Consider the following 27,958-nt stretch of genomic DNA (forward strand, 5'->3'; position numbering starts at 1 on the left):
AGTGAGTGGGAACCCTAATTTCATTGAGGAGGGTTCACTGTTTCACAGATACTTACCCCTCCTCTATGCACAAGATTATCCGAGGAAACTGGCCTCCATCTACTTTTATTCTTAAGCCCCTTAAGACCTTATGTTAATACAGGTCTCTACCAGTATACATTGTTATTTAACCGTTGTTACCTTGTACATTTTACCGCACTTAATAATGTCTGTATAGTACATTGTAGCCATTTCCGTGAATCTCATCTATGCCTCTATCATCTATCTAATCACACTAATTTTAGACACCTTTAGAGAGTATTATTGTCTGTAATTTCTATTTTTCCAGCTAGGGGGCTCTGTCTTTGGATAGAACTTTTTTTAAATTCTATATTTGGATTCATGCCGTGGGTAGACTGGTACTACCCACACAGGCACTGTCCCATTGAAAATGGTGATTCTCTTTTGTTGAGTGTCCGCTCTCAGAGAGACAACACACTTTATTTACTTCAGATATTGTGCCTTCATTCAGGAGATCTGTAGCTTCATGCACATTGTAATGGTCCCATGGTGATATATACACTCAGGGAGAGTAGAGGGAACATGTACAATGCTCCATCAGTGTATAGGAATTACAGATAGTGTTCATTATCTCCTGTAAGGAATGGAGCTGTTTGAGGAGGCTCTGCAACGCTGGGAGCAGGCACTGACATTTAGAAATAGACAAGCAGAGGATGAAGGCAGCTGTGGACCCATCAAATTAGGGGCAGGAGATGCCATCGCTGAGGAAAATATTGAGGTAATATTTTTTTACACATTTAATGTTTCAGTTAGAACAAACATAGATTGCATTCACAGTTTTAGAAATGATTCAGTACTAAATCTGGCAACATTTAGAGCAATAAGATGAATTTAACACAGTTACAATCTTCTGTACATTAATAAAAAATAATCAATCTTTTATAGTAAACCTGAACATGAATAGACCCCTTAACCTGCTCACACATTTAATAGACCCCGTAACCTGGTCACACAACGCTTAGATTCCGTAACCTGGTCAAACATTGAATAGACCCTGTAACCTGGTCACACATTGAATAGACCCTGTAACCTGGTCACACATTGAATAGACCCTGTAACCTGGTCACACATTGAATAGACCCTGTTACCTGGACACACATTGAATAGACCCTGTTACCTGGTCACACGTTGAATAGACCCTGTAACCTGGTCACATAGTGATTAGACCCTGTAACCTGGTCACATAGTGATTAGACCCTGTAACCTGGTCATACTGTGATTAGACCCCTTAACCTGGTCATACTGTGATTAGACCCCTTAACCTAGACACACATTGAATAGACCCTGTTACCTGGACACACATTGAATAGACCCTGTTACCTGGTCACATAGTGATTAGACCCTGTAACCTGGTCATGCCGTGATTAGACCCCTTAACCTGGACACACATTGAATAGACCCTGTTACCTGGACACACATCGAATAGACCCTGTTACCTTGTCACATAGTGATTAGACCCTGTAACTTGGTCACATAGTGATTAGACCCTGTAACCTGGTCACACGTTAATTAGACCCTGTAGCCTGGTCACACGTTGAATAGACCTTGTTACCTGGTAGCATAGTGATTAGACCCTGTAATCTGGTCACATAGTGATTAGACCCTGTAACCTGGTCACACGTTGATTAGACCCTGTAGCCTGGTCACACGTTGATTAGATCCTGTAACCTGGTCACACATTGAATAGACCCTGTAACCTGGTCACACATTGAATAGACCCTGTAACCTGGTCACACATTGAATAGACCCTGTAACCTGGTCACACATTGAATAGACCCTGTAACCTGGTCACACATTGAATAGACCCTGTTACCTGGACACACATTGAATAGACCCTGTTACCTGGTCACACGTTGAATAGACCCTGTAACCTGGTCACATAGTGATTAGACCCTGTAACCTGGTCACATAGTGATTAGACCCTGTAACCTGGTCATACTGTGATTAGACCCCTTAACCTGGTCATACTGTGATTAGACCCCTTAACCTAGACACACATTGAATAGACCCTGTTACCTGGACACACATTGAATAGACCCTGTTACCTGGTCACATAGTGATTAGACCCTGTAACCTGGTCATGCCGTGATTAGACCCCTTAACCTGGACACACATTGAATAGACCCTGTTACCTGGACACACATCGAATAGACCCTGTTACCTTGTCACATAGTGATTAGACCCTGTAACTTGGTCACATAGTGATTAGACCCTGTAACCTGGTCACACGTTAATTAGACCCTGTAGCCTGGTCACACGTTGAATAGACCTTGTTACCTGGTAGCATAGTGATTAGACCCTGTAATCTGGTCACATAGTGATTAGACCCTGTAACCTGGTCACACGTTGATTAGACCCTGTAGCCTGGTCACACGTTGATTAGATCCTGTAACCTGGTCACACGTTGATTAGACCCTGTAGCCTGGACACACGTTGATTAGATCCTGTAACCTGGTCACATGTTGATTAGACCCTGTAACCTGGTCACACGTTGATTAGACCCTGTAGCCTGGTCACACGTTGAATAGACCTTGTTACCTGGTCACATAGTGATTAGACCCTGTAATCTGGTCACATAGTGATTAGACCCTGTAACCTGGTCACACGTTGATTAGACCCTGTAGCCTGGTCACACGTTGATTAGATCCTGTAACCTGGTCACACATTGAATAGACCCTGTAACCTGGTCACACATTGAATAGACCCTGTAACCTGGACACACATTGAATAGACCCTGTTACCTGGTCACACGTTGAATAGACCCTGTAACCTGGTCACATAGTGATTAGACCCTGTAACCTGGTCACATAGTGATTAGACCCTGTAACCTGGTCATACTGTGATTAGACCCCTTAACCTGGTCATACTGTGATTAGACCCCTTAACCTAGACACACATTGAATAGACCCTGTTACCTGGACACACATTGAATAGACCCTGTTACCTGGTCACATAGTGATTAGACCCTGTAACCTGGTCATACCGTGATTAGACCCCTTAACCTGGACACACATTGAATAGACCCTGTTACCTGGATACACATCGAATAGACCCTGTTACCTTGTCACATAGTGATTAGACCCTGTAACCTGGTCACACGTTAATTAGACCCTGTAGCCTGGTCACACGTTAATTAGACCCTGTAGCCTGGTCACACGTTGAATAGACCTTGTTACCTGGTCACATAGTGATTAGACCCTGTAATCTGGTCACATAGTGATTAGACCCTGTAACCTGGTCACACGTTGATTAGACCCTGTAGCCTGGTCACACGTTGATTAGATCCTGTAACCTCGTCACATGTTGATTAGACCCTGTAACCTGGTCACACGTTGATTAGACCCTGTAGCCTGGTCACACGTTGAATAGACCTTGTTACCTGGTCACATAGTGATTAGACCCTGTAATCTGGTCACATAGTGATTAGACCCTGTAACTTGGTCACACGTTGATTAGACCCTGTAGCCTGGTCACACGTCGAATAGACTCTGTAACCTGGTCACACGTCGAATAGACTCTGTAACCTGGTCACATAGTGATTAGACCCTGTAACCTGGTCACACCGTGATTAGACCCTGTAACCTGGTCACATAGTGATTAGACCCTGTAGCCTGGTCACACCGTGATTAGACGACGTAACCTGGACACACACTGAATAGAACCTGTTACCTGGACACACATTGAATAGACCCTGTTACCTGGTCACACGTTGAATAGACCCTGTTACCTGGTCACATAGTGATTAGACCCTGTAACCTGGTCACATAGTGATTAGACCCTGTAACCTGGTCACACGTTGATTAGACCCTGTAGCCTGGTCACACGTTGATTAGATCCTGTAACCTGGTCACACGTTGATTAGACCCTGTAGCCTGGGCACACGTTGAATAGACCCTGTAGCCTGGTCACACGTTGATTAGACCCTGTAGCCTGGTCACACGTTGATTAGATCCTGTAACCTGGTCACACGTTGAATAGACCCTGTAACCTGGTCACACGTTGATTAGACCCTGTAACCTGGTCACACGTCAAATAGACCCTGTAACCTGGTCACACCGTGATTAGACCCTGTAACCTGGTCACATAGTGATTAGACCCTGTAGCCTGGTCACACCGTGATTAGACCACGTAAACTGGACACACACTGAATAGACCCTGTTACCTGGACACACATTGAATAGACCCTGTTACCTGGTACCACGTTGAATAGACTCTGTAACCTGGTCACATAGTGATTAGACCCTGTAACCTGGTCACACATTGAATAGACCCTGTAACCTGGTCACACGTTGAATAGACCCTGTAACCTGGTCACACGTTGAATAGACCCTGTAGCCTGGACACACGTTGATTAGATCCTGTAACTTGGTCACACGTTGATTAGACCCTGTACTCTGGTCACACGTTGATTAGACCCGGTAACCTGGTCACAGGTCGAATAGACTCTGTAACCTGGTCACACGTCGAATAGACTCTGTAACCTGGTCACACGTCGAATAGACTCTGTAACCTGGTCACACCGTGATTAGACCCTGTAACCTGGTCACATAGTGATTAGACCACGTAACCTGGACACACACTGAATAGACCCTGTTACCTGGACACACATTGAATAGACCCTGTTACCTGGTCACACGTTGAATAGACCCTGTTACCTGGTCACATAGTGATTAGACCCTGTAACCTGGTCACATAGTGATTAGACCCTGTAACCTGGTCACACGTTGATTAGACCCTGTAGCCTGGTCACACGTTGATTAGATCCTGTAACCTGGTCACACGTTGATTAGACCCTGTAGCCTGGGCACACGTTGAATAGACCCTGTAGCCTGGTCACACGTTGATTAGACCCTGTAGCCTGGTCACACGTTGATTAGATCCTGTAACCTGGTCACACGTTGAATAGACCCTGTAACCTGGTCACACGTTGAATAGACCCTGTAACCTGGTCACACGTCAAATAGACCCTGTAACCTGGTCACACCGTGATTAGACCCTGTAACCTGGTCACATAGTGATTAGACCCTGTAGCCTGGTCACACCGTGATTAGACCACGTAAACTGGACACACACTGAATAGACCCTGTTACCTGGACACACATCGAATAGACCCTGTTACCTGGTACCACGTTGAATAGACTCTGTAACCTGGTCACATAGTGATTAGACCCTGTAACCTGGTCACACGTTGAATAGACCCTGTAACCTGGTCATATAGTGATTAGACCCTGTAACCTGGTCACACGTTGATTAGACCCTGTAACCTGGTCACACGTTGATTAGACCCTGTAGCCTGGTCACATGTCGAATAGACCCTGTAACCTGGTCACACCGTGATTAGACCCTGTAACCTGGTCACACCGTGATTAGACCCTGTAACCTGGTCACACGTTGAATAGACCCTGTAACCTGGTCACATAGTGATTAGACCCTGTAACCTGGTCACACGTTGAATAGACCCTGTAACCTGGTCACATAGTGATTAGACCCTGTAACCTGGTCACACGTTGATTAGACCCTGTAACCTGGTCACACGTTGATTAGACCCTGTAATCTGGTCACACGTTGAATAGACCCTGTAACCTGGTCACACGTTGAATAAACCCTGTAACCTGGTCACACGTTTATTAGACCCTGTAACCTGGTCACACGTGTATTAGACCCTGTAACCTGGTCACACGTTCATTAGACCCTGTAGCCTGGTCACATGTCAAATAGACCCTGTAACCTGGTCACACCGTGATTAGACCCTGTAACCTGGTCACATAGTGATTAGACCCTGTAACCTGGTCACACCGTGATTAGACTCTGTAACCTGGTCACATAGTGATTAGACCCTGTAGCCTGGTCACACCGTGATTAGACCACGTAACCTGGACACACATTGAATAGACCCTGTTACCTGGTCACACGTTGAATAGACCCTGTAACCTGGTCACATAGTGATTAGACCCTGTAACCTGGTCACACGTTGAATAGACCCTGTAACCTGGTCACATAGTGATTAGACCCTGTAACCTGGTCACATGTTGATTAGACCCTGTAACCTGGTCACACGTTGAATAGACCCTGTAACCTGGTCACACGTCGAATAGACCCTGTAACCTGGTCACATAGTGATTAGACCCTGTAACCTGGTCACACGTTGATTAGACCCTGTAACCTGGTCACACGTTGATTAGCCCCTGTAACCTGGTCACACGTCGAATAGACCCTGTAACCTGGTCACACGTTGATTACACCCTGTAACCTGGTCACACGTTGATTAGACCCTGTAACCCGGTCACAACCAGTGGGATTGGCACAGCATGATACCTGAAACAATGTATATTATGTAAATTAATGTAAACGTTATTCTTTAATTATTAATGTAAACATAATTCTTTCCACAGGATATGATTAGTACAGAGTTCATCCATAAACTCGAGGCCCTACTGCAGCGAGCGTATCGTCTCCAGGAGGAGTTTGAGGCTACTATGGGGGCTTCTGATTCAGCATCTCTGGCTAATGATATAGGTAAGGGCTGATCAGCTGAACTTTAGGCAACTATTTGATTGTTGGGTAGTACAGTGTTTATGTTGCCAGGAGTCAACTATCACTCTCAGCCAATGAATGACCTGGAAATATGTGTAAATCTGACATAATTACGGTATAGCAGCATGAGAACATCTCCTTCAGTTGTATGTGAAGACCGAACGTGGTGCAGGCACCCAGGTGTAAATCCATTTACAAATAATTTAACTATTTCTGTGGGATGGTGTCAGGTCTGTTCCTTTAATTCTTTCATAGTTTGTGATGTGTCAATCAGAATGGCACATAAGCTAATGAAGTGAAATCCATTGGCTACTCCTTGTCCTACTGTCACAAAGAGGCAGATCAGGCAGGGACGTATTTGCCGTGAGGCAAACAAGGCATTTGCCTTGGGCAGCAATTTCCAGGGGGCGGTGAAAAACCCCGCCCCCAAATACCTTGTTTGCCTCGTTTTATGGGAGCCCAAGAGCTGGCCAGCTCCCCCGGGCAGGCGGCGAAGGAGCACTTTCCCCTGAGCTCTCTGCTCAGCTGATGTCATATACCGGCTCCCGGCATTACTCTGCGGCGCATGAGGGAGCTGAGCAGAGAGCTCATGGGAAAGTGCTCCCTCGCCACCCGCCTGCCTGCACGTCCGGCCACCTCTCTGCCCAGCAGCCCCACTGGACCCCAGGTGAAATATCCACCCAGCTATCCCAAAAGTAGGGAGGCTTTAAAAAAATAAATAAATAATAATAATTGTGAGTGGGGGAAATGTGTGTGTGTGTGTCAATGAATGTGAGTGAGTGAGTGTCAGTGAATGTGAGTGAGTGTGTGTCAGTGAATATAAGTGTGTGTCAGTGAGTGTGTGTCAGTGAATGTGAGTGTGTGTGTCAGTTAATGTGAGTGAGTGTGTGTCTGTCAGTGAATGTGTGTGTGTGTTAGTCAGTGAATATGTGTGTGTCGGTCAGTCAGTGTGTATATGTCGGTCAGTCAGTGTGTATGTGTCGGTCAGTGAGTGTGTATGTGTCGGTCAGTGAGTGTGTATGCGTCGGTCAGTGAGTGTGTATGCGTCGGTCAGTGAGTGTGCGTGCGTGGGTCTGTCAGTGAGAGTGTGCGTCTGTCAGTGAGTGTGTGTCCGAGTAAGTGTATGTGTGTCAGTGTGTAAAATCAGTGAGTGTGTGTATGTCATTGTTTGTCAGTATATATGAGTGTGTGTCTGTCAATAAGTGTATGCATCTATCAGTGAGTGTGTGCGTCTGTCAGTCATAGTGCGGCCTTGACAGGAAGGGGTGGGGAAAATTTAGATTAGGGGGGGTGCCCGAGCACCGTCCTGCCTAGGGCAAGCACAAATCCTAAATACACCACTGAGAACAGGGGCAGAGCCAGCACAATTCAAACACAGCCCTGGCCAATCAGCATAAAGATGAATTGAATGAATGAATCTCTATGAGGAAAGTTCAGTGTCTGCATGCAGAAGGTGGAGACACAGAATTTTTGGATGCATTTTAGGCAGCCATGACCCAGGAAGGATCTCTAACAGCCATCCTAGGAGTGGCCAGTGAAGTTATCACTAGGCTGTAATGTAAACACTGCATTTTCTCTGAAAAGACAGTACTTACAGCAAAAAGCCTGAAGGTAATGATTCTTCTACTCACCAGAACAAATTCAATAAGCTGTAGTTGTTCTGGTGACTATAGTGTCCTTTTAAGTACTTTCTTTGCAACCTTGTTGCTGTTTTTTTTTACTAGCTGAACACCAAGAATATCTGCTCACAAAGATACTAACCGCTCACAAAATATCTGTTTGATGATAAACACTTTGTGTAAATTGTCACCATAGCAACCAGACCTTGCTTGTAGAAAAAGTTACTCTGAGCATGCGTAGTACACTATGTCATTGGAGATAGTGACAGTGTATATAATGTATAACTTGAGATTTTTTTCTATGCCAGACCGCTGTTATTAAATTCCTTACCTGGCAAGAGGCTGCTGTAAAGTTTTGAGGGTTAGCATCAACCATATAACTGTAACAACAGGATTGGAAGTGCTAGAATAATTAGAGCCAATAGCTAATTAATTACAGGCTTTAGAGTTTGTCATCTTTTTTTTCTTTTCATTTAAAAAAAAAATAAAAAAGTGCACATTTCAATATAAACTGGCACATATATAAATTAACCTTGTTTCACCATCATGGCTGTCACTCCATGATGGCGGTCCTGTTATTTCCTGGTTTGTTTAGCTCAGTGGAGCCAAATTCAGACTTTAGTGAAAAACTTGGGTGCAGAGGGAACTATAATGTAAGGGATACAACTTTGTATTCCTTACACTATATAATCCCTTTAAGATGCATGAGTCAAAAAAAGAAAATAGCAAGCTACATTAAAACTCAAACGTTATCACTAATAAGTAAAATCACTACTCTGAATATATATATACAATACTTAATCTCAAAAGGGTGTTCTACCTATCCTGTTGCTAAGTAACCAGTACTATAAGGAATTAAGGTTGATGTCATGGGAAACAAAATAACAGTGTAATGGCCAACTGCTGTAGAGTAAAGCAGGTCTAGTAATGTCAATGTTGCATTGACATTAAATGAATACTATAGTGTTAGGAATACAAAACTGTATTCTTAAAGGTATGGTGTCCCTCAGCCTCCGTGGCCCCACACCCAGTGAATAAAGGGTTTAAAAAACATTTTTCACTTACCTATTTCAAGAGCCTCCTCCTTCCGATGTCAGTGCAAAGGGGGAACCTAATATAAATGCATTGAATCAATGCTTTCCTATACAAATTTTGAAGAAGCTGGACTTCTTCATGCATGTGGGGAAGACAGCCACTAGAGGTTGTCTTAACCCTGCTTTGTAAACATTGCACCCTGATCACTTTAATTTCATGAAATGGACTGAGTGCCTATAGTGTCCCTTTAAAAGTCATAGTTACATACATAGTTACATAGCTGAAAAGAGACTTGCGTCCATCAAGTTCAGCCTTCCTCACATATGTTTTTTGCTGTTGATCCAAAAGAAGGCAAAAAAAACCCAGTTTGAAGCACTTCCAATTTTGCAACAAGCTAGGAAAAAAATTCCTTCTTGACCGCAGAATGGCAGTCAGATTTATCCTTGGATCAATCATATAGATATAATGGTAGTGCAGAAAGTGTAGCCTTATGGGAACGATAGACATGATTGCTCCCAGGGAGTAATTCAATCTTTCCATCAATGTGTCTTTGAGGGCAACTGAACTGGACTAAGATGCTTTGCAATTCTACATTATACTAAAGATTCCCTTGGAACAAGGACTTTCATTTAAAAAATAGTGACAGGTATAGAAGAGATGAAAGAACCCATCTGGCAATAGGAAGCAGTGATTGATATGTTGCAAAGATAGCCATGAACATAAAATGGCTAGACTGGCCTAGATGGTGCTCCAATGATCGTTTGGCCAGTCAGGAAGATGAGCTGCTTAATGAGCTGTTTGACCTGCAAAAGTTTTTTTCATAAAACACAGGTTTAGAGCAGGGGTTGTCAACCTTCGGCACTTCAGGTGTTGTGCGCTACATGTCCTCTGATACTTTGCCAGCTTAATGGCAGTAAGAGCATTATAGAAAATTTAGCCCATGACACCTGAAGTGCCCCTGGGTCAGAGCAACCCTTTCTGTGACTTCCTCCCCCAATGCAAAGTAAATTAAAAAAAACAAAAAAAAAAACATAAACTTACTTTACTTTACAATGCCACGGTCAAGGTGTCCTGCAGCCTGATATTCCTTTAATGATGTCATTTCCACTCGCCGGACTGATTGGAGTATAGGGGCAGCATGGGGAGGGGTTAATTTCTGTATGTGCAGCGTGTGTCTTAGCGAAACCCATGCCCATGCAGACTCCTGGCACCATGACCTCTTCAAATCCTTTGAAGAGGGCCTGGTGCTTGGTGTAACCCTTTCATTATTGCAAGGGTGTTAACAATACTCAGGGTCACTCACTTAAACATTTATTGGCAGGATTATAAAGTGAAATCATACAGTTTATTTATTAAAATTAGAGTTGTCAGGAATTCAAATTCCCAGATTTTACTATTAACATGACGTAAAGTCATGATTTTATTAATGACACGGAGGCGAGTATTATGCTATCTCTTTCTTACTTTATTCCTCAGCAGCAAAGAGAAATATAACTGAAAGAGAAAAATATGTAGAATATGAATATATAACAGATACAACTATATCTGCCTAGTAACAGGGCAGCCAATCAGTCTCTAGGAACAGTCCATAAATCTCTATCCTTGTACTTCCACTTCCTCTTCTTTGCCTTCTGAACCGAAGACCCAAACCGAAACATCCATTTCAGCAACTAGTAACTTTCAAACTGGTAACTTCCACATAACGAAATCAAGCTGTAAAACAAAGAAATATGTGGTAAACTCCAAACTTAGGATCTGAGTGTAACATATCGTATACACATGACCTGTACATAACGGGCATCCTAGTTAGAATAGTATGAATATATGTCACACCCTACAAGAATCATGCACTCAATACAAGTAAACCAAGTGTACTCACCGTGAGAAAAGACGATCACCCCGATTGAACCATAATAGTAAACTTACCCCAGAGCCACGGGCGGGTGGGTGGGAATAATACTCGCCTCCGTGTCATTAATAAAATCATGACTTTACGTCATGTTAATAGTAAAATCTGGGAATTTTATTAATGACACGGTGGCTCCTATTATGCTAGTTTAAAGCTGAGCCACAACCAACGAAGAAACATGTTCAATCGGGCGGAAATAGAAATCACGGAACGTAGATTCCTTAGACCAGTCCGCCGCTTTCAAGATATCGTCCAGGCGACATCCCATCGTAGAAGCCTTCGATGCCATGGCACCCCTAACCGAATGAGCCGAAAAAATCAAAGTATCAATTCCTGCAGCGGAAAGTAGACCCTTAACCCATCGGGCTAACGTAGTCGAGGAGACTGGTAGAAACGGTGCCTTAAAGGAAATAAATAGTGGAGGCAAGTCCGTTGACCTCAACTGTCGAGTATGAGCCAAATAAACCTGGAGACAAGCCACAGGACATAAAGCAGGTCTGACGGAGCATCTAGGTAAGTTCACCGACTTGGAAGCCGACTTAGTCCTCCTTGAGATATTAAACGACACACCTTCGGGGGTGAACGAAATCGCGTTCCAATCCAGAGCCCTGACGTCCGATACCCTTTTGCACGAAAGTAAGCACAGAAGCATGACCAGTTTCCATGACAACTGTTTGAGAGTCAGGTCCTCATTACCGGTTCCAGGAGTCCAAGAAACCAAGGACAACGTTAACATCCCAAAATGATGAGTATCTAGAGCTTGGAGGCCTAGCGAAGCGGATACCCTTCAACAATCGGCACACAACAGGATGTTGTCCAATCGGAGATCCATCTATCCCTCTATGTCCAGCCGAAATGGCGATCTATAAACATTAAGGGTACGATAGACCAAACCCGAATCGAAACGTTCAGTCAGGAAACTGAGCAGTGCAGTTAGAGGAGCAGAAAGTGGATCCAGCAATCTTCCCAAGCACCAGCTAGACCACACGCGCCATGCGGACTTGTAAGCCTGTCTGGTACCTGGTGCCCAGGCATTCTCCAAGAGTCGAGCAGTCGCCTGCGAAACGTCCGCGACACACCAGGGTCCCCTGAGATCAGCCAAGCCGTGAGTTGGAGCAAGTTCTGATCCACCAATTCGTGCGAGTTCCCATCCGGGTCCAGAAGCACGTCCGACCTCATTTCGATCATCCGTGGGAAGTCTATGGCCATTTCCAGGAGACGGGGAAACCACGGTTGAGATTGCCATAGGGGAACCACTAGAACTAACGTGCAATCCTGTCTGGTCGCGTATGTCAGCGTCCGGGATATCAGATTGAACGGTGGGAACGCAAAGTGGCGCCCTTGCGGCCACGTCTGTAAGAACGCGTCCACCGCAGCGGCTGCTGGGTCCGGCCTCCAACTGAAGTACTGGGGCAGTTGGGAGTTCAGTCTGGACGCGAACAAATCCAGGTGTAGAGGACCCCATAGCCGATCTATCCTTTGGAAGATCGAGGATAGTAAATGCCAATCTCCTGAATCTTTCAGGTAACGCGAATTCCAATCCGCCCATTCGTTGTCCAGTCCCGGAATATGTTCGGCCGTAACCGATATAGCGTTGTGAAGTCCCTTGCCATGTTCGCCAGCTGTTTCGATTTCGTACCACCCAGGTGGTTTATGTACCTGACTGCGGACACATTGTCCATGCGCAGGAGTACGCAGCAATTTCCTTGGGTCGGAGATAGGCTCCGAATGGCGAACGAACCTGCCAGAAGTTCCAGGCAATTTATGTGTAAAGTCGACTCGACCTCGGACCATCTTCCACCGGTGGAGACACTGCCACAGCGAGCGCCCCAACCGTGTAGGCTTGCGTCCGACTCTATAATCATGTCCGGCGCGGAGCCGAAGATGGCCCGGCCGTTCCATGCCTCCATGTGTCCCAACCACCACCGTAGCTCGTCTCTGGAGTCGTCGTCCAGGGTCAATACGCTCTCGTACGAGCCCCCGGCTCAAAGATGGGAACCTTTCAAACGTTGTAGGGCCCGATAGTGTAATGGGCCTGGGAAAATCGCTTGAATTGATGAGGCCAAGAGGCCGATCACTCTCGCCAGTTGGCAGACGGAGAGAGAGGTGGCTCGTAGTGCACGCCTTATCTCCTTCTTCATCGACCGAAGTTTGGTCTCCGGTAGGAACAGAAACTGGGTGACCGAATCGACTTCGAAGCCCAGGAATTCTATCCTCTGTACCGGTTCCACAATGGATTTTTCCCAATTCACGAGAAAGCCTAGGCCTTCCAAGAGGTTCACCGTCCATCCCAGGTGTCTGAGAAGTTGGTCGGGGGACGAAGACATAATCAGTATGTCGTCCAGGTAAATAATCATGCGGACCCCCCGAGCCCTGAGGAAAGCCACCACAGGCTTCATCACTTTCGTGAAACACCATGGAGCCGAAGATAGACCAAACGGCAGACCGGTAAACCGCCATCGATGACCTTGCCACGTAAAGTGCAATAAGTCCCAGTGCTCTTTTGCCATGGGTATAGTCAAGTAGGCATCTTTCAGGTCCAATTTGACCATCCAGTCTCCCTGACGGAGCAGGTCCCGGAGACAGTGGGCACCCTCCATCTTGAAGTGATGGTAACGGAGGAAAAAATTTAGGTGTTTGAGGTTTATCACCGGGCGGACACCTCCGCCTTTCTTGGCGACGAGAAACAAATTGCTCAGAAATCCTGGGTGGTCGTAGGGGATTTCTTGAATGGCTCGTTTGGCAGACAATTCCGCGATCTCCGCGGTAATTAGCTCGGACTGATCGTCCGGCAGTCTCAGTTCCTGTGGGATAAAAGTCTGGACAGGGGGAGACAACAGATCCAGGCGGAAACCCCTGACCGTCTCCAGAACCCATACATCTGTGGTGATCATACCCCACATATCTAGAAATAGCGCTAATCTGTCCCCCACACTTGCTCTGCAAAACATACGTTTTGGGGTACTCACCGTAAGGGCGTCTGTATGAGGGTTGTCCACAACCTCCTCGACTTTGCCACGGTCTCCCACGTGAGGGGAAGAATGGTGCTGGCTTATACTCCTGGTAGGTTCGGGGGGCGGAAAAGGAACCTCTGTGAGTCCGCGAGGGACCTCGAGCTCCACGGCCGGGCGGACGGCTCCTATACCTCCCGGCCCCATGGAAAAACTTAGGGCCAAAAACCCGCTTTAGGTTAGACTGCGCTTTATTGAGAGCAGTGAAGGTACGCACAAAGGAGCCCAAATCCTTGACAAAACACTCTCCAAAGAGCATACCTTTGGCCGAGGCACCCGGCTCCTTCACAGCAAGGTTTACTAACTTTGGCTCAATTTTGAGCAGAATCGCCTTGCGGTGTTCAGCCGACATGGCTGTATTCGCGTTGCCGAGGAGGCAAATCAACCTCTGGACCCACCCAATCGCTTCATCGAAGTCGATGGGTTTTGTTCCAGCCTTAGCTGCTTCCAAAAGCTCATAGAGCTTGGCAGCGGGGCCCAGGGTGTCCAGGATCTTGTCCTGGCAATTATGCAGTGAAAACTCCAGCCCCTTCCTGGGTTTCCAACCTGTTTTAGCCAGGAACTGGGAGATCTGAGGGTCAACCTCCGGCGTCTTGCACGCCGCATCAGGCACGGAAGGCCTCGGGCACTCGGCCCTCAATTTACTGTGCCCCTCTTTGGAGAGAGGGGTACGCATACGAAGTGCCAGATAACTGGCAATGTGCGCGGGCGGGTCCCATTCCGCCGAGCGAGGATGGCGAAGGTCATCGGGATCGAACAGGGGGTAACCCTGAGGATCACAGATGTCCTGCCCCTCACCCGGAGGAAGTGCCGAAGCGTCAAACTCCGCCTCATCGCCGGAGCCCCCTTCCTCATAGGGGGGGATCCGAATCTGACTCTCCAGTCTGATCGGTATCCGATCCATCATCACGGGCACGCGCCCGTTTCCATTTTCTGGCCGATTTTGCCCGGCCAGCGGCTCTCTTGCGCGGAAACGCGCCATCTTGGACGGCCATAGGCACGTCGGTCAGGGCAGGTAACACCTGCGTCACATCTGGAGAGACATGTTTAAACTTTGCTTGAGCCTTGCGACCTGCCTGAGTCTGAACTGCAGGCATGGGAGCAGGCAACATGGCAGGGGCCAAAGGCTGTGTTAATGCCTGTTGAAAAGTGTGGGAGAGGGACGAGGACACGGTCCCCATGGCCGAAGCCAGAGCCCTCTGCATAGTAGAATCAATAAGGGCCTGGAACTCCTGGGAGGGAGTAAGGCCCAAGTCCCCTGCAGTAGGGGTCTGAGAGGAGTCCATAATGGGGTAACTGGGGCTACCAGAACCCTCACCTCTAGCCTGCATAATGTGCAGAGCAGAAAAATAAATTTATGTACTGCACCTTTAAATAATAATTATGCACCGAGTAACCAATGCAATACTGAATTAGAACAGTAGTAGGGAGAATACACAAAACTAACAGTAAGGGGTTGATTAACCCACAAGTAAATACCTGCACAGAAACAGTTACTAAGGGAGAGGTAAGGGAGCCGACTCGCTGAAAAAGCCGCCCAGCCCTCGTGTGATGAGGCAGAAGATGGCCGCCGTGTGCAGAGCGCGCCGCGCTGCCTCTAAGCTCCTCCCCCGCCAATGGCCGGGGAGCGCGTGAATCACACGCGGCCGGGAACTCCCTCGCACCAGCGGGTACAAAACTCCAGTGTAAATCTCCCCTGCTAGCCGCGAACCCTGTCTGGGTGAGTGAAAATGCAACACAGACAGGGGAAGCGGCGGGAAAAAACGCAGGGGAGTCAAACAGCAATAAAACATCAATAAAAACAGACGAAATAAACACAAATATACAGAAGAATACTAAACAGGATAATATCAACAATAATCAGTCAGTGAAAAACAGGGTACATAACCCTAGCAAATACAATCAAGCACACTATGTAGGAGAGAAAAATAATACTTAGCTGGTCTGAGGACAGCAGCAAAGAAAGAGGAAGTGGAAGTACAAGGATAGAGATTTATGGACTGTTCCTAGAGACTGATTGGCTGCCCTGTTACTAGGCAGATATGGTTGTATCTGTTATATATTCATATTCTACATATTTTTCTCTTTCAGTTATATTTCTCTTTGCTGCTGAGGAATAAAGTAAGAAAGAGATAGCATAATAGGAGCCTCCGTGTAATTAATAAAATTGAATTTGAATTTATTTTTATTAAACCTTTACTTATTTTCAACCCATACATGTTATAAACGTAATAACAAGTAAATATAAGAAAGGCACTAATAAAAAGTCAGATTAAATGGTCACAATACATATGAAAGGAGAGCTTCTGGATTGACGGTTTTTGTCTAATATGTAGCTTGAATAAACAAAGCCAGCATCAGCAGGTATTCGTAAACAGAAGTAATCCTTGCTGGATTTTACTAAACTATACCCCTCTCAAAACATAACAACGTATCTATGGTATAGGTGTCGATTGTGGTCACTGAGAGACTCAAACCTGCTGCATATCAACATTAAACAGTTGTCTAAAAAGATGGACAAGGGGGAGGGGGGGGGGATTGGTGGTGGTGGTGGCGTGTGTTTGTTTGTTACAGGGGGTTATAAACTCCCGGGGCAACTATACTAAATATGGATACATCTGAGCGTAAATTACCACATCACTTACTTTTTAATACATTGAAGAAACAAATCAAATATAACAACTTGGATGAAAAAAAAAAAAAAGGTAATGTTGGCTGTAACACTCTGCAGGTGGTTTAGGTAATAGTTGCAGTTGCAGAGTCTCTGTGTTGTGAATTTGGACAAATGGATTTGTTGTCGCTGGATCCCTTTCCAGGTGACTTTCCACAATGGAAGCACGGAGGAAGTCTGCTCATTCTGTAGTGGACAGAGACCAAGTGATCTTTAAAGCTTCATTGACTTTCAGTGTGCATGTATCCTGGGAGATCAGTAAACTGTGAGGGATTCCGAAGCTGGATGGAACCTTATGGGCTAAAAGTTCCCGGCGAAGAGACCTAGGACATTCCATTGTGGCCCTGAATGGATCTGAAAAAAGACAATGTCCTACCTTCAAACTGATAGGGTGACTTATTTCAGACAGCAGTCATAAGCTAGTTTTGTCCGGCCACTCTGAAATCTAATAACAACATCATAGCTTGCCTATGCGGACGCCTTAGCTGGTTTGGGGATCCAATAGCATCCCTCTTATAACATGGCTTCTGCTTGTTTTAATAAAAACAGTTGGGAGATTAATATCCTAAAAAGATGAGGAAGTTCAGCCATGTTCGTGGTATCAGACAGTCCTGGGACTTTAACATTTTTCCATCATCTCAGGTCCTCTAAAACAGTTAATCGTATGTTCGACTGTGTCTGAACTTTTTGCATGGCCTGGACTATCTGTCCCAACTTAGATATTTGATCCTCGTGGGTAGCAGAGGTGGGTTCCGAATTGTGAAGCCGGGGCAGAGACCCTCGACAGCTCCTTTTGGAAGAGGCCTACATCAGCAGCTACATTGTGGTGGAAATCCTCCAGAAGGTGCTTCAAAGTTTCCTCAGTCACCAGGGCAATATCTGCATTCGGTGGAAGGAAGTGAGTGATTTTCGGTTCTGCCCTGTTGGCCAGTGAGGTTTTCCCTGATGATTTGGAGAAGCAGTCTAACTCTGGTGCCATGAGAGATGTCGTGGGAGCTCTGTGGCCTCTGGAGCAAATCGGCAATATCTGCAATTAAATACAGTTTGTCAGCTTTATATTTTTTATTCCGACGTCCCATGACTAGTAGGAAAGTGTCCCCATAGAAAGGAAAGTCAGATGCTGGGTAAAAATTAAAACTTTGTTAAATATTGCAATCGTGAGTTCGGAGCTACAGAAATGTGCAACTGTCACACCGTGAATTTTTTAATATAAGACTAAAGTAACAAAAATGGAAAAATGTTTACTACAATTCAGAGTTTAGTGAGTAACATATGATGGTTCTCCTGATCAATGATCTCTTATATCACATTGACATGCTGTCCTGATGAGCTGTGCTATGTTGTTTCAGGCTAGTGTGTATTTTTGTGCCGTAATTGTTAACCAAACTTAACGAGGACTGTGAGATTTAGGAGCGGTCATTGCTTCGTGAATTGGAACTTGCTCTTAAATTAAATGGTTCTCCAGATGTGGTGTGGGGAATGCTTGTTTCGGTGACAGCTGATGTGTGTTAAAATGTTTTCTCTCCCATAAATAGCTTCAGAGATCTGGACTAGGCAATTTGCACCTGTTTCTCCAGGTGGTGGAAACCGCACCTAGTCCTAGGTCAGGCAGTGCTGGGGCATGCTTGCACTGTCACTCACAGTTGTTGAAAAGAATATTCATTGCATATACAGTAACAGTAACACAACTTGCCTCTTCCCTTGCATGTGGACACAATCAGGATCTGGAACTAGGAATTCAAAATTAATTTTGAATTAAACACCAGAATAGCCTAATTAAACCCATAGCCGACGTGGAGAATTTCCTTTTCAATTTGACCTAAAACTTGTCTAAAGTGTGAATTTTTGGACATTCTGAATTTGAAATTGTTGTCCAAAGTTACCAAATTGGTAATATTCTCCAAGTGTTCCGTTTAACTGCTTTGGCCTAACAAATTCACACTTTAGTGAGTAACTGGTGAGGTTTATACACTAAACTCAGGATATTACAGAATTAAATCTGAATTGCAAAACCCAAAGGTTTATTTTTCCAAACTCTCAGTTTTTACTACTTTATGGGTCATTTTGAAATAGCTTATTATCAGATGAAAAATGAAGTAAGCTAATTTTATGAATGAATGATCATCACTGGATCATAAATCAACTCTATGATGGATGTTTTTTCAGAAGGTTGATTTATGATCTAGTGAATTGTATGAATTCTCATTCGGGCTAAAATAGACCAAATGTGGCTCTAGATGGTATATAGATGGCATAGTTGGAGAAGTTTTTAAAATCAACTATTGATTATCGAAATTTTGCAATTTTGGTTTACAGATCATTACAACTGAGTGTTAACATTTTCAATAAGTCAATAAGTATCCTCCTGTTACTGATTTAAAGAGAGAGAATTCACGTACGCTCTCGATGAGCTACAATGGAATGAGATTCTCCTTGCACACAACTCACTTTCTAAATGTGCCTCCCACATGGAACTATCCCGGAAAATCTTATACTGGTGGTACCTAGTACCTACACGTCTAAAAGCAACTTACCCACAGGCCTCCGATATCTGTTGGAGATGCCTACAACACAAGGGCACAATGCTCCACATTTGGTGGGATTGCCCCTCCTTAACACCCTATTGGGACAACATAACTACCATTATACAAGACAGCACAAAAACGCTTCTACCCCGCAAACCAGAAACGTACCTCCTCCAACTCCTTCTGAAGGGAATGCAGTGGAAAAAGGGACTATAGTCTGGGTATGAAAAGGGGTTGCAGTGTGTGTGGGAAGGTAATAGTTGCTGTAGTGTGAATGATAGGGGCTGTAGTTTGTGAGAATTGTTTTTAAGGGGGTATAGAAGCTGTCATCTAAAGGAGGATAGGAGCCGTAGTGTTTAATGGAATAGTGGTTGTTGTGTGGGGATCAAGCTGTAAAGGCCCTGGGGAGTCAGCACAGCTAAACGGACAAGGGCACATGTATGAGTGTGGGGATGGTGCTAGTAATTGGCTATATGTGTTTAGGGGAGTGGTTATGGGTTTGTAGTGGGGCAGGGATCATCTTACCTCAGTGCCTTTTGGGATTCTGCCCAGCAAACATCTTCCCTCCCACCCACCCTAATTTTCTGTTTTTGTTCCGTCACAGCTAGCGGGGAGCGTGTCCTTGCCAACAGGGTTGGGGAGCAGATGGAATGTCAGGAGATGGACATGGTGGGTCTCAACCTCCCCTGTTCTGTAAGGTAAACTTTTAAGTTACCGAATAGGACGTGCCCACCGAGCAAAAAGCCGGCTGGTGGTAGAGCATTTAAGATGATGGAAATTTTTGGTTTGGACGAGGGGGGAGGCGAGACACCAGTGGGTAAAGTTTTGGTGCATAGGCACCTGGTTAAGTTCGTTGGCAAGGACGGTTATTTAAGTTGGAGGCTGTAGGGCAATAAGTGTAATTTATATGTTAATTATGGTATGTATATATTTATATGTTTATTTATATTTGAATTAAAGAAAAAGAATAAAGTTCGGATGAGTCCTACAGTTGTAAGTTTAATAAATGTTGTGGCCTGTTTCAACCAATATTCATTGTTTGTCATTATTGGGGGGAGAATTGGGGTAGTCTCCTTACTCTTAGTCGCACCACATTCCCCGCTACGTACATACATGTAGAGGGTATAGGGGCTGCAGTTTAGGGGGACGGAGGTGTAGTATAAGGGTGTACTGTAATGGAATGGGGCTGTGGGGTGTAGAGGGGGAAATAAGGGCTGTAGTGTAGGGGGAAAGAGGGATATATACATATATATATATATATATATATATATATATATATATATATATATATATATATATACGGGGAGGGGAATAAACTCCAATTCAGAAAGGCTGCTACTTGACCCTGAAGAAAGTCCGGAGTGGGGACTGAAACGTTGGTCATCATTTTAAACTTTACCTAATAAAGTATTGATATTTTAAAAGACCGGAGAGCAGCCTTTCTGAATTGGATTTGTATTCTTGGAGCTCAGGCTCATGGACCCGGCAGTGAAGGAGTTAAAGCGTGAGTGCAGGGGATTTTTTCCTTTTCTATATATATATAAATAACGTTTATTCCCCTCCCCATCTTGCTTACCTTGGGACAGGGAAGAGGAAAGTTGATCCCAGGTGGTCCTGTATCAATTAGCACACCTGTAGGTGCAGACCAGGTGTACAGTAGCTCTCTCAGGCTAGCACTAGGTTAAGAATCAGTGATTAGAAAGTGCCTTCCCAAACAATTGGCTAGACTGCTTATTATAGATTGATTGTATAGCTTGGTCTAAATGTTAGGTAAATGTTTATGCCATCTACTTAGCAATGTTAGCCAAAGCCAAGATGTATTACAATGCTGCACAGTGCAAACAGATGTACTTCCAACAACAGAAGAGATACAATGTATCCCGCAGTAATCCACAGGTTGACGGTATGGGTGTATTGTACTTTTGGGGACACTGTCTGTGACCTGCCAAATAAAAAGATTTGAACAAAATGAATAATAATTTCAGGTAGTCTGTTAAAATTCTGTGGTCCCGAATGATGAAATGCTGTAAATGGTCTCTTTTATATCTTCATTATACATCTGAGCGGCCATGCATTTTGTGCTAATACCATGCAGTCAGGGCTCAGAGCACTGAGGTTAAGGACTATTCAGTCCTAATACTCTGTAAGATCAGCACAGATTCCCTGTGTTAATTTGGGCATGTTAAAGGATCTTTGCTGCCACCGAATAGGCTATCAGTGATTCAACATGGTCAGAATGAGGGCAGGTTTAATGAGGGGAGAAATAACAAGACCCATGTTAATACTGTACATCACTCTGGCATCTTTTCTGATGCGTCCCTGCATCTTCTTATGCCTAGCCTGAGACTGGGTCATTTTTTGGACCCACTGCATCCATGTCAATTCCGTTCTGGTGTCAAACCTGAATGCAAACCAATGAGAGCCACTCATAAATATGCTCATTTCCATGTCGCCGTCTCTGCGACCCAAGAGGTTGCTCGTAAGTTCTGATTGTTCTTCCCGTTACTGATTTGGCTTATTTATTATTTTTCTCAGACCGATATTCCTTGACTTTAGCTTGTTCTCTAAACCTGTGTATTTCTGTGCTCCCTGACCTCAGCTTCTTCCATTGACCATTCTCTGTCTGTTTCAAACTGTTTACCTATTACGTTAAGCTCGGCCATTCTAGAGACCAGATATATACTTGTTTATACCTTTTTGCCCTCTCATTTGCGTGTTGGGGTGTATTAGTCTTGACAGATTTGAGATTGTACAATTATGTTATTTTGATTCATCCAGTACATATATTCTTCATCTGGTTTAATATAAAATATTAATATTAGGTGATCTACGCAAAGCATGTGCCAGGCACCGGATCAGATGATGAAATAACATCTTATGGCAAACTCTCACCTCGTATATTAGTCACAGGTTAAATTTAGGCTACAGCAGGCTGTTTGGCACGTTTTCCACACACCTGCTACCAAAACTCAGATAACATCAGCCCTCCAGTTCCCCCGACAAGAACTACCTGTGACTTTCTATTCTAGTCACACTATTTGGTATTGAGATAAATTATATTGTCTGCCAGAAGAAGCCACCTCTTTATTCCTTTTAGCTGAGATTGTTGGTGTGAGTGGGATGATGCCGTATTTATTCTTGGCATGGTTGCGCTATATATAGTCGAGGAGTGACATTCCTTTTGGATGTAGGACACAGTTTTTATTTGAATCGACATATCTGAGATTTTAGCGAATGGCGTATTTGTATTTTTGGGATGCACGTGCTGCTTTCTCGAATCATTATAGATAGAAATACACTATAAACAGATCAGAGACTAACCTGCCTGATTACTCAGCATTACATTAAATTGATTGAAATTAAACTAAAAGAATATTTGACTAAGCAAATTGATTCGCTTTACTAATTCTGACTTGAAACACTTTAATATTAAAAAAAAAAAAAGTCAGCTCGACCCTATAGTGTTGCTACATTCAGAACATGATGTTATTACTCCTCGATTCGTAATGACAGGCATTATTTCAGCACTGTGTTTACTGCTGCACCGAAAGCCATAATAATTCTGAGTACAGCAATGTTCACCCCATCGTGGCATGCCGTCAGCAAAAGTAGACGGCCCAGAGTATTCAAAATGTTGTATGTCCGGTCTTTTTTAGTAGCCACTTAGTAGTCACAAACCCTGGCCGAAGTTTTTGCTAATATTTGGTTTTTTTGCATTTTTCAAAAGTAGGCAAGTAAATGGGGCCTGTTTCGCCACTTTATCAATTTAGTTGTTATACTTCTATTTTTGGTTTTTTTACACATATAAATTCCATTTTCACAGGACATTTCATAACCCTGTTGAACAGTGTAATAAACCCTCAGTATTTTTACTTGCCATTGTCTCAAAAAAAATAAGTTTTCCCTTTGTTTGCGGCTGTGCTTTGGAGTTTCTCTCCAGGTTTTCTATTCTTCTACGGTAGGGTTGTCCAAAAGAAGCCCCCCAGCTTTTGTAGCTGTACGGCTGGAAAAGCTTAATGGGAGTGGAGGGGGAAACTACACTTTGTCCAGCTTGTTCTACAGAGTTAATGTCTCAATTTAAGAATAATTTCTTAAATCCTCAATTTGTCCTCGAGCGGTAGAAAGCAATTGATTTCTCCTCTCCTTTTATGCCTTTACAGTGTAATATTCTGGATAGCTTTTTCTCAGCTATAGAAGGAAATGAGACTGGCACTGGCCAGGATCACAGCATGACCCCCCTGTATTGAACCGGCAGATCTGATTTATTATACAGATGGAGGGGGGCAATGTGCCAAACAATCCGTTTAAACAGAAATAGAATATCGTTCAAGACGAGAGAAGCAGACATACATGGAACGTTAGATTAAAGGAGACCAGTAAACCCTGGCTCTTGGCCACCTTGCTCTGTTAGTCTGGATTGCTTCTGCTGGAAAAGGCTGATTAATGACAACTAATGGAAGTCTAGCAGATTGTTCCGACATCCGCACTGTAGGCATAACAATATATAGTCTCTTCACGCTAAGGAATTTGATATTCTAGCACCTGAGGGTAGATGAACTAAGATATGATAAATTCCTTTGCTACGGTACAGAGAATTTATAAATTCCTTTCCCTATTAGTACATAGAGTCTAGAACAGTTACCCCCCCGCCCCCCAGATGTTTCTCTTGTTATTCAGCGAGTCTCGTGTGATGTGATACTGCAAGAACCTAGACAATGTACATGCATATGCAAGGTTAAGAAAATGTGTGTGCATGTGAATGTTTAAGACAGTATACATTTGCTTAAAGGAACCCTCTTAGCACCATAACCAAAGCAGTCTGCTATAGTGGTTGTGGTGCCAGGAGTGGCCTGGCGCCGTCACACAGTAAGTAGTCAAGCTGTTTTGCACTTTTGTTTTTTCACAACGTTCCTGGGTTCCAGCTGGCACCTGCAGCTTAATACCCTACATTGGGTCTTCTTCATTAGGAGATTCCGGGTAGCTCTACAGAGCTAAGCAAAACCACGCTTGATCGTGTCACCTGATCACTGAGTGTGATCGTCTTTCAGCTGTGCTTAGCTCTACAGAGATATTTGGCTTCATCTGCAAAAGAAGAATGGATGCAGTGGCGCACCCAAGGAACCCTAGTAAGTTGTTACAGTGTTCTAAAACAGTTTGACTACTTATCATGGATGGCCCACCTGGCTGGCACCATAACCAGTAGTAATTAGGGCACTTGAAATGTTCCTGTAATAATCATGATGTACGTTATCCAGATTTTGTAATTAATACGTTCATAGAAAATGGATGGCCGAAAGCAAGAGAAATGACTAGGTATTACCAGGTGCAGAAACAATGGGAGAACTTGTCCTGAAGTCAGTGCAAACTGCATGTACGTGCACACGCAATGATTGTCAGTGTTCAGTGTTCAGTGTGTGTGTGATGTCACATACCCTTGCTGCCTTTTTACGTTTTGTGCAGGAGGACATTGACTGGCTGACCGTTTGTCAGCCACTTCCCTGTTATACGCCTCGTGAAAATGCATAATGTAATAAAAATAATGGGGGTCATTCCCAGACGTGAGTGTGCCTTTACGGCTTGTAAATGTTTATAAACAACTGGGGCAGCAGTGTTGGTACTTTAGAACATAATACAAAAACTGAAGTACCCGCTAAATTATCACCCATCTTTCCCCTCTGGTCAGATAGTTTGGATATGATCCAAAATCACAAATACGGGGGAAGTCAGAATGAAATGACTGTTTACACGTGGGCAGCGCTACACAGAAAAAGACATTTACAGTAGAGAAGGCTAATCCTGTTTTTATTAATCGTTTAAGGCCACTAATGCATTTGGGTTAGTGAAAACTAATGCTTTGTAAATGACTCAGCCGCCTGAAGTATATTAATCTGTCTGGACCTGACAGGGTCGCTGCATTCTCCAAAAAAGGGTCCGATTACTACATTACTTTCAGGACACGTGACATTTTCATACGTTTGGACAGTGCAGAAAAACACTTCCGGTGGTATGAAGCATTCGTACGCTGCAGGAGCAAAGACAATTAAAACAGCATTCTAAGCAACGTAGCATGAATGGCAGAAACTGGCTGAGAATGATGGGGATAGGAGAAAATAAGAAGGAGAATTATAGCAATGGGAGAAATCTAAAAAAGGAAAAGTTGGAAAACTGAAAAAGAAAAAAAAAGTTTAACAAATTGTTCTACTAGTTAATGTTAAAGGAACAATAATCCAAAAGTAAAATAGTCATAGCTTATTTTAATGGCAACACCCACAACACATGTATTTATTTTTCACCTGTGATGTGTAGTACAGTCCCACAATTATATATAATATTCCCGGAGCAATGCACTCAGAGGACTTGGTGTCTTGTGCAATAATATTGAATTTGTTTGTGCGAAGGTGGTATAGTAAACATTTCAAACTTCCTCTGAATTTTACAAAAACTGGTTTTGGAAAAAGTCAGAGGAGGATTGAAAAGTCGATTGTACCACCTTTGCACAATAAAGGAAAGTATTATTGCACAAGACACCAAGTAGAGGACAGGAATGTGAGTTCTGAGCCCGAGTTGAAGATAAAATTATATATAAAAATATTTACAGCAACAATCCTTTCTTGCTAAAATAATATAAAAATCGGACATTATTGCTTCGCTATTTGCACATACAGAAATGAGATTTACAAACAACAAACTGAAGTGAATTTGAATCGAATCGCAAAATGTAAGCAAAACTAGCCCAGCCTGATTTTTCCAAATTTTCTCTTAAATTTTGCAATTCAGTTTTCAATTCACTTCAGTTTGATGTTTATTGAATCCAACGCGAAGTTCTTTCGGACTTTTCGGATTATTCACGAAACCTGGAATTGAGTAACAGATTTCAAAATTTTAAACCAACATAGCCGAACTGGATATATGAGTAAAAACATTATTTTGTTTCAGAGATTTTGGCAAACAATTTGCATTTCTCTTATCACATCTCCACAGTTCCGTTTCCATGAATTAATTTTATAGTATTGCTGCTCCGTTAAGCATATTTTAAAACTGACAAACTATGTCTACTGTTCTGTTAGAAGCTGCTCAGCCCTTTTAAGATGACAAACTCTAAATATGTATTTTTCTTTTAAAGATAAAGATACGGATATCACCGTTCTGGACAATAGTGACGATTTCGGACTTCGAGATACATTAAGTGTTGCGTCAACAGATTCTTTTGTATCAGCTGCTGAGGTAATTGTTTGTAAGCCTTATGTGGTAATAGTCGAAATAAAATAAAGACATTCATTGTTTTTCTTTTTTTTTATGTGGCTGCTGTTGTGAATACATCTGTATATAAGAGTCTTATATTATATCCCACCGGGTGCACCCACCGCACTCGCGAGGTAATGTGTCGCCGAGCCTTTCTAGTGTGTCTCATGGCATCTGTGTCGTCCTGTCTATATAGTCCCCCCATGGTTGCCACACATTTGAGAAGGTGCCCATGATGTTCCGTATTTGCGCTGTCAATTTGTCCATTAAACAGTTGTCTTTTATTTTGTGTATCACTTTGTGTATAGGAGGGGTGTCCGGGCTGAGCCATTGTTGGGTCAGCGCTCTTCTGGCCGCTAAGGTAATTTTATTAACTAGTTTCTGTTCTCTTGCCGTCAGGTCGTCTTGTGGTTTGGCTAGCAGATAGGTCCATGGTTCTTTGTTTATTGGTCGTGCTAGTACTGTCGTCATCAGTGTCTCTATGTCGACTAGTATCTTGCCACTTTGGGGCACGTCCATCACATGTGGATGTAAGATCCTCTCTCTCCGCAACCCCTCCAGCATGTGTCCGTGGTGGTTTTCCCCATTCTAAATAATTTGGCTGGTGTAGTGTACCACCTCAGGAGGGTTTTGTATGCCTGTTCCTGAAGTGTTACACATACGGACACCTTCGCTGCTGCTTCCCATATGTCCCTCCAGTCCTCCCCTTCCAATGTGTGTTGTAGATCCTTTTCCCATTGGGTGATGTAAGTAAGGGGTTCTGCGTCTCTATCTGGGGCGCTGAGTTGTGCATATAATGTGGTGATAAAGCCCTTACGTGTTGATTCTGTGATGCATAATTTCTCATAGCTGGTCAGTGGGGCCCTAGCTGCCTTTCTTATTTCGAGGTTTTTTGCGAAATCGCGTAATTGGATGTACCTGAATAGGTCTCTAGTTTGTAATGGTGCATTTTGTTTTAGCTCCTCAAACGTTTTGAATGTGTCCCCGTTGTATAAGTGGTAGTACCTCTGTAGGCCTGTGTATTCCAATCCTTTAAAGTCACGTGCCCTCATGCCGGGTGGGAATGCTTTGTTTCTCAAATATGGGGTGAGGGGTGAGGGTGTTCTGGTCAGTGCGTATTTATGTGCGGTGGCGTCCCATATTCTGATGGAATTAGTTATTGCTGGGCAGACTGTGCGCAGGGCTGGTCTGTCTGGTTTTGGGACCCAAATCCAGTATTGAGGGAGGTCCGATCCCATCATTAGGGATTCCAGGTCTGCCCATCTACGTGTCTCTGGGGGTGAGTGCCACTCTATTATTTGGGCTAATTGTGCTGATAGGTAGTATAGGTGGAAGTTGGGCAGCCCCAATCC

At 44.0% G+C, this 27,958-nt stretch overlaps 1 protein-coding gene across 2 annotated transcripts in view; it reads left to right on the forward strand.

The window, feature by feature from the left end:
• The window catches only part of MIGA1 (mitoguardin 1), a 64,724-nt gene that overhangs the window by 9,341 nt on the left and 27,425 nt on the right, over positions 1–27,958 (forward strand). For both annotated transcript variants that reach the window (XM_063427949.1, XM_063427950.1), the window contains exons 6-8: positions 642–778; positions 6,453–6,576; positions 26,488–26,588. In XM_063427949.1, coding sequence (XP_063284019.1) covers positions 642–778; positions 6,453–6,576; positions 26,488–26,588 — 362 coding nt within the window. The remainder of the gene's footprint in view (positions 1–641; positions 779–6,452; positions 6,577–26,487; positions 26,589–27,958) is intronic.

This window comes from Pelobates fuscus, chromosome 7, assembly GCF_036172605.1.
Source record: "Pelobates fuscus isolate aPelFus1 chromosome 7, aPelFus1.pri, whole genome shotgun sequence".
NCBI lineage: Eukaryota > Metazoa > Chordata > Amphibia > Anura > Pelobatidae > Pelobates > Pelobates fuscus.